This window comes from Pempheris klunzingeri, unplaced genomic scaffold (assembly GCF_042242105.1).
Source record: "Pempheris klunzingeri isolate RE-2024b unplaced genomic scaffold, fPemKlu1.hap1 Scaffold_101, whole genome shotgun sequence".
In the NCBI taxonomy this organism is placed as follows: domain Eukaryota; kingdom Metazoa; phylum Chordata; class Actinopteri; order Acropomatiformes; family Pempheridae; genus Pempheris; species Pempheris klunzingeri.
Genome location: NW_027255004.1, coordinates 22,767 through 31,047, shown reverse-complemented (window position 1 = coordinate 31,047; position 8,281 = coordinate 22,767). Strand labels below are relative to the sequence as shown.

The window sequence follows — 8,281 nt, the reverse complement described above, 5'->3', positions numbered from 1 at the left end:
TGCACTTTAAATAGGTCCATTCAATAAAATAGACGTAATTTAATAGAAAATGATCTGCTATGGATAAATTTATTGAAATATCATAAAAATTTATAAGGCATCAACATATATATATACATACAGTGTTTTCGTTCAATGTCGTCGTTGTCTTTTAAAAATCGTCATTTTATTTTTCAATATTGTCATGGTTAAAAAGAAAAAAGATTAATAAAAAATAGAAAAAAGAATTAATAAAGACAGAAAATAGGATAAACGAAAAATCATAATTAATATATAATTTCTTAGCTGATCAGTGATCTATTCTAATACAGTAACATATTTCTCTAATAACCTTCACAGTCTTCTGGTGTTATTTCTTGAAACTTTTCTTCAATACAGACCCTTAATTTTCTATCATTTTGACACATCTGCCTGCTAACACTGTTTTTCCACGTACTAAAACAGTTTTCAATAGGATTTAAAAATGGAGAATATGGAGGCAGGTAGTGTAAAATGAATCCAGTAAAATCCAAGTCCTAAAATGATGATCTCTACAATTATCTATGACTAGAATTAGGTTTGTAATTCTATTTGTATGACGAACTTGTTTAAGTTCATATAAACACTATTTGAATTCAGATTTTTTGACTGCGTAATCAAATATCTTGAAGTAGAGCGTTTGGCTTTTATTTATAGCAACAACAGATATGTTTCTGCTTCTAGCACGAGAAACTGAACAACTGGCTCTTGTTCCTACTAAAGATCTTACGCTTCTTGTTCTTGTTACCACCTTAAGTCCACTTAATCAACAAATTTAAATGATTCAAGTGGATATTCTTGCTCATAGTTCCTGTACTTTTTTGCATAAGTATAACAAAGACCAGTTGTTCGGGGGTGTTTCTTTCATTAGGAGCATGCAATACCATTTTAATAGTGTAATGAAAGCTCCTTAAACACCTATTAAGACATGACCCCTAAATACACAATTCACTTTGAGCACGTCGGACAAGTGATTCAATGAAAGAACGCAATTGTTATCTATCCATTAACGAATCGCTTCTTTCTCGCCACCAGAGAGTTTTTTTCTTGTGTTTACTCCTTTTAGAGCACTCATTTGGCACTTGTTTGCAAATAAAGGTTGATAATACTTACAACAGTGGTTCTATAAATTATGGTACCTCGCCTGTAATTTTACACCCTTTTCCTTCATCAGCGAGTGTGCATGTACGCCGTACGATGGAAGAAGCAACAGTCTGTTTGTTTCTTGTAATGCTATTTTCATGTTCTGTTTTACTTGTTGTCCGTATTATGTCTACTTCTGTCTGTATTTTTATCTTTCTGCCAGAACTCGGCTTTCTTCTGTTGGTAAATTGGACATAAGGTATAAAAAATTAACTTTTAGAAACTTATCACGATAGTAAATAAACAAACACTGTACTAGAACGGACAATGACGATTTAGAACGTAACAGTGCCGATATTGAACGAGAGAGTTATGATATTGAAAAGACAGTGACGATATTGAACGAAACACACTGCATATTAGTTCTCGCACTGAAATTCGTTTTTCGGAAAAACTAATTCTAATACCTGGCTCTACAACTTCATATTAAGAGTTCTAGCTATATATAATTTTTCCAAGGAAACAACTAAGAATTGCTACAATTAATCAATCATCAAAAACAGCTTTTTATATTTAAAATTTTGCAGTTGTCGAATATATCGAATAATATAAAAAAGGATTATTTATAAACTATAGATTAGCATTATTAATCCTTTTTTGACGGTTCAAAAAATCTGTTTTATACGGCAAGCGACAAGAATATTGATAGCAGTTCAAAGATTCTTAAATTTGTTTTCTATATTGTAAGAAATAGTTTGTGTAGTTGGTAAAAAAAGTGTTCATTCCATTCTAAATCTTATATATAATTGTTATTCTAATCTTTCTAAATTTGTTTCATTAAACCACAATATATGTGTAGTATTTTCGGTCACCTTCGATTAGCTTCGAAAAAATAACCACGACGTCAAGTTATAAAAAGATGTAAAAATCATGAAAAGTATACTGTACTATATAACTCGGATCCTGTCTGTTATTTTCCCATACTTATTATTAATAATTTACGCATGAAACGCTGAAACGAATAAAAATTAATAAATTAATAAGAATATCAGTTTAAGTAATTTATTAATTATGTGAGCGTTTATCAAAAAGATCGTCTGAAATATTGTCTATCGAATAAAATTCATATACATAATATTACAATTTGTTTTCATCCACTCCCATCATTTTTTTGAAAATATACTTTTGTTTATTCTAGTATAATTCAATTTAAAAGGTGTGGACGTGTGTTTCAGGATCCACAAAACGATATTTATGGTGGATCGTCCTATGAACAAAGCCTTGTTGGTTAATAGAGTTACAAGCTTTCCACTGATCAGAATATATAATGGTTGTATCCCGACAAATATTAGAAATTATGGGCTGCAATATTTCAGCTGTGCAGTTTATTAAACTAATTTATATAGCCTTCAGCAGGCACAAAACGAAAGATTTCAGAAACCCGAATTTTATTTTATTATATTTTACTACCTGGGACTCGTATTCTGTGACGTTTTGTCGTATGTCTAAACAAAGCTTCAATTTAATATTTTACTCTATTACCACCTAAAGTGATTGGAATTTCATCAAAATATTTTCTGCAAGCACTGTTTAATTTGCTATAAAAAATTACAATCAACTCTCTTGAAACATTAACTTTTTTGTGAACATGTTTTATTTGAGTTTCAGAAGAAAATTTCCACAAAATATGTATCGTGTTTATAAATTCAATCAGGAATTTTTCCTTATTGAAGTTGTTGTGTCTTATTGCAATTAACATTAAAGCGTTATCAAACGTACTTATCTGATATTTTTTCACACACAATCTGCTTTATAGATACATGGAACTGTGTACATAACATACTGGACTTTAATATTTGTTTTTTCCTAAGAAAATGTATACATTCTTCGACATAACCTGAAACCAATTTCTATATTTTTTTTTTGTAATAGCTCATTAAACAAGCAAATAAAAAAAAAGAAAACGCGCATTCACGCGATTAAAGATAATCTTAGCCGACAAAATCCAAAAACTCTATCCGAGCTTGACCTCTAAAAAATTTTTCGAGAATGTTTTGTGTGTTTCATCAATAAATCATAAAGCAACAAGAGATAATGGTGTTGGTTATTAATTTAGCTGTACACTATGTCAAAAGAAAGGTTCGATTATAAAGGATCGTATTTTTTAACTATCGAAGTTTTCTTTGTAGAAATACTTTGGCTTAATTATATATAAAATTTAATACCCAAAAAGTATCTGTGTATATTCAAAATCACAATATTGTCCCTTTCTTCGTCAATTCTAAATGGAAAAACATAATTAATGATGTAATGACTTCAAAGTTGGATGGGGAGTTTGTAAAAATTGACGGAGATGAGATTATTGTGCAAATAGAGGAATCTGCCGCTTCCAAATGTAAATATAATACTTGGCAAATCTTAAAAAACACCATTTTTGGATAATTGATGGAATAGAGTAGAATAATCAAACTTTTTTCAACATATCCAGATACAGGAATCAATATGTTCATGAAAACATAATAATAGAAAACATCCAAGACTATTCGGTAATATGGACTTATCGATAGGCAGAAAAATTATTAAAAAATTATTTTTTTGCAATAAATGAGTCCATCTGGAGGCTTGTAAATACACAGTATTTCCAGATTGAATTGCAAATTAAGCGTGCGCACTCCTAGTTTTCAAATTGAACTGCAAGTTGTCCATATAAATGAAATTCACTTAGTGATAATAGAACAAAAAAATTATTTTTCAATAATTTTATATTCTAAGCATTTATGGTGATATTTTTTTGTAATAATTTTTCACTGATCACATATAATTTTATTTAATGCCTCCCGCATTAAATCATGCAGTTTGTTCTGATCGACGTACTATAGATTTCCATTGATTAAATAGATTTTCTATTTTATAAGAAATGGGGAATATGGTGGTAAGAACAGGATGGTATGCCCACCCTCCGATACACTATCCCTTATTATTTGGATCTTATGGAATGGAACATTATCCATTACCAAAAGAGCCTTTTTAACATTCTTATCTCTTACTTCATCGGAGCAGGCTACCGATGAAGTCGTTAAAAACAACAGAGTTCACTGTACCATGGATTATTTTAAATGTCCATAGTTACCTAGAACCCATTGCGGCTACGAGTGAAATATTTTTAGAACGAATTTATTTGACTCATAGATTAGCTCTTTCCCCACGAGGTGATTGCCCAAACTTTGTTCTCATTGACAAAGAAAATCTAGTCTCATCCAAAAAAATCACTTCATCATGTTCCCACTTAAGATTAATTAGCTCAAAACATAGCTAAAAGAAATTATAAACTACATTTTACAATTTTTACTCATGTCTTCGTCGAATATTCTCTTGAGAATTTCCACCTTAAGGCACTACAGATACACATTTCAATGAATATTTAAAACTACTGAATTTATCCTATTAGACATTGTCTTGAAACAGTCAAATTAAATTTTTGCAGTAATTTTTCACAAATTGTTTTTAATGAAATAGTGCAGTCTATTAATTAACTTTTAATGAAATCCGTGTAAATTTCACTTAATTTTGACGGCCGACTTCCGCCTTTCTTTAATGGTAGAAAGCTATCAGTCTCATAGTATTTTTTATGATTCGTGCTACCCATGCTTTCATGCGCATTTATATTCTCTGCTATCTCTCTATTAGTTTTCCTCATATATATAATAGAATAATAAGAAATTAAAAAGTACTCGCTTAATGCGAATTAATAATTATTTCTCTTATTTTGGTTGAAACAGCATTAAAAGGCATCTTAAAAAATTAGAATAAAGCAAATTAAAAGAACTAGCAATTCGATATGGACAACTAGGAGTGCGCACGCTTAACTTGCAATTCAATTTAGACAACTTGCAATTCAATCTTGAAATACTGTAAATACAGAAATGCCACAATCGAATTATTCAGATAACTTATCTGAATAAATGTCTGATTATTTTTTCCATAAATAACATTTTTAAATTTAATTGAGGACTCATTAATACTTGCTAATTTCCTAAAAAAATTTAAGTATTTGCTTTTTTACATAGGTCATTAAAATGGTTATAGATTCTAGTACACATATACTGTAGTTTAACCATTAAATTTTATCTAACTAATCATCATTTTGAAATTTTGGTGCAATAAAATTACTATAATAAAAGTAGTAATTTTTTACACTGCTAAATGATGTTTCTTGCTTTAAATTGCCAAATATTCATTCTAGGTGTATTTAATCTTATAGCTACTATTTAGCTTAAAGATAAAAAATTTGAGATATTAAAAATTAAAAAAATTTAATTACATAAATTTATAATAAAAAATTTAAAGACAAATTATTGTTAAAAAATTATTCTCTGAAAATAACTAGCATAATTTAAAAAATCGAAATCTATAAATAATAGAAAAAATTTCTTTATATAAATAAAATTAAAAAAATACTACATAACATGCGCGCCGAATAGTGACGAAAAATTGGGAAATTATATTTATTTGTAATTCTGATGGTTATTTTATAAAATAAAATTTTTAAATAATTTTAAAGATAATAAGTTGTAAATAAAAAAATAATTTAGATGGAGATTAACTATAATATGATTCTAAAAAATTGATTTATCTAACGTGTCTCATATTTTTCAAAATTTATCCGTTTTATTACTTGATATATAGCTAAAATTAACTTTTGATATTCAAAGAACATGTAAAAATCACTTTATCTATGTGATTTTACCAAACGCAAATAAACATCAGTGGATCCTATATTACAAAATATAGTTAAATTATATTAATATTTTAATTATATTCTATAATTATTATTATTTTTTTAATTAAGACATTGATAGAAATGTAATTAATAAAAAATTTAATTTAATAAAAAATATTTCTATTCTTTCATAAAAACTATGATTTTAAATCATATAATAATTTAAAAAGAAATAATCATTTAATGATAGTTTTTAATATAAAGTTCTATTAACTTTAAATCAGGGAAGTTGTAAAAATTTGCACATAATTTAAGGCTGCGCGTGATTTTATGTATAAATATAGTCCATCAATTTGTTAATTATTGCTAATGGAAGAATATGATAGTATTTTTAATCAGTCGATATCATCTTTGAGTGTTTTACTGATCTACCAGACAACTTTAAAGATCTACTTTATAAACATAGAAAGATACGCAATTTATATGGTATAAACATAGTTTAAGATTTTTTCAAAATATAAAATTACTACATTTTTGATAATATAGCATGGCAATATGATTGTTTGGAAATGCCAAATGTTGTTAATTCAACCAAGAATTTAGTGTATTCATCTCCAACAAGTGGCGGTAAAACTTTAGTTTCAGAGATTTTGTTGATTCGTGAAGTTATAAAAAGAAAAAAGAGTGCGATTTTTATTTTACCATATGTATCTATTGTAAATGAAAAAGTAATTATTGCACAAATCTATCTGAATTATATTTTATATTAATACTGTTCAACATAATAAAAACTATATTCTCCAATATAGGTAGCATCATTATCACCATTTGGAGTAGATTTACAATTTCATGTGGAAGAATATGCTGGTAGTAAAGGTGTGATTCCACCCCGAAAGCGTAAAAATCGATGTTCAATATATATAGCGACAATAGAAAAAGTAATAATAGATTCAAAGAGAAAATAATGATTTATTTATTATATTTCAGATTATTATATTTGATAGTAGTTAAAAATAATGAGCAATTCAATAAATTTATATTGACATATAAATTTTAATCTTGCTATAAAATTATAAGCATTTCTCATGAGTTATGTTTGATCAAAATGTAAAATATCTACTTAAAAATGTATATATATATTTTTATGATTGGCTATCTCATCTCATCTATCTATCTAACTAACTAACTAATATTTAATATCCAATAAATAAATTTCTAATATTTTTCAGATGGAAGAAATTAATGAAGCTCGCTAAAAAATGTATTAAATAAATATTTTTATATCTATTTGCCCATAAATGCTTGTTTTAAAATAATCAAAGATAATTATTATTTCGAATATTTAGAAAATTAGAAAATTAGTTTATATTTTTAATTTTAAATTTAACAAAGTTTGATCGTTTGTATTAGTTAGTGATAGTAGATATTTTTTTAATAAAATTTTTAAAAATTTTTGTAAATTGCTCGTATAGTTTATCAGTTTATCATGTTGCTGTAATTGAATCACAAAATCTTTACAAAATATAATTTTGAATATTAGTTAAACGTATAAATGAAATAAATAAAATAATCAAATAATGGTTGATATTCATTCCCCTCTGACATATTAATATTTTATTTCACACATTGTCATAGTGATAATATATTCTACATTATAACGATAAATTTACCACTATAGTTAAATTTACTTAGACATGAATTAACTCTTGTGAGATAAAGATAGTTTTTTAATGATAATAAGGCTTTATTCTACAAAAAATGATAAATTTAACAGTCGATAGTTCCCTATTTTATAGTTAAAATACAAAAATTAATTCAGATAATCTGCTAATTATATTAATAAATATTATTCAAAAGTAATAAATTTATTTATTTATTTAGGCTTCTATGCTAATAAATAGCTTTATTCAAGAAAATCGTACAAATGATATAGGGATGGTTGTTATTGACGAATTACATATGATCTTTGAAAATAGTAGTCGTGCTGGCACACTTGAGATTTTACTGACTAAAACACTCTATTGCTACAGTAATAATTATTTTTATTTACTATCAACAAAATTTGGAATCAAATTTTTTTATTATTAGGAAATACACATATAATAGAATGAGTGCAACTCTACCTAGCAACAAAGATTGCCTTTTAAAATTTTTAAAAGCTGACTATTATGATTGTACATATCGTCCGGTATGTAAATTATATTTATTTTTTTAAAATAATTAAGCTTTAATTTGTAGGTTAAATTAAAAGAATATATAGTGAACAGTGGGGTAGTATATAAAGTGAATAGTATGTGTGATAAAGCATGGAATGAAACATTGGAATATTGCCGTGATCTGTCAGTTGTTCAGTATATTTCCAGTGATACAGAAAAAGTAAATTTATACATTGTATCTATATAATAAATTTACTGATTTTTGAAGAGTTTATTTTTATATATATTTTTTAGATTATTAAAA

At 26.5% G+C, this 8,281-nt stretch overlaps 1 protein-coding gene across 1 annotated transcript; it reads left to right on the top strand.

The window, feature by feature from the left end:
* Nucleotides 1-463: 463 nt before the first annotated feature.
* On the top strand, nucleotides 464-8,009 carry LOC139225236 (helicase POLQ-like; the record flags this gene model as incomplete). Its single annotated transcript, XM_070856201.1, is given in 7 exon segments — nucleotides 464-482; nucleotides 6,257-6,307; nucleotides 6,368-6,549; nucleotides 6,631-6,759; nucleotides 7,703-7,850; nucleotides 7,910-7,924; nucleotides 7,927-8,009. Coding segments are annotated over 7 exon segments (627 nt in total), but the record flags the coding sequence as incomplete, so codon positions are not given.
* Between the last annotated feature and the right edge of the window lie 272 nt (nucleotides 8,010-8,281).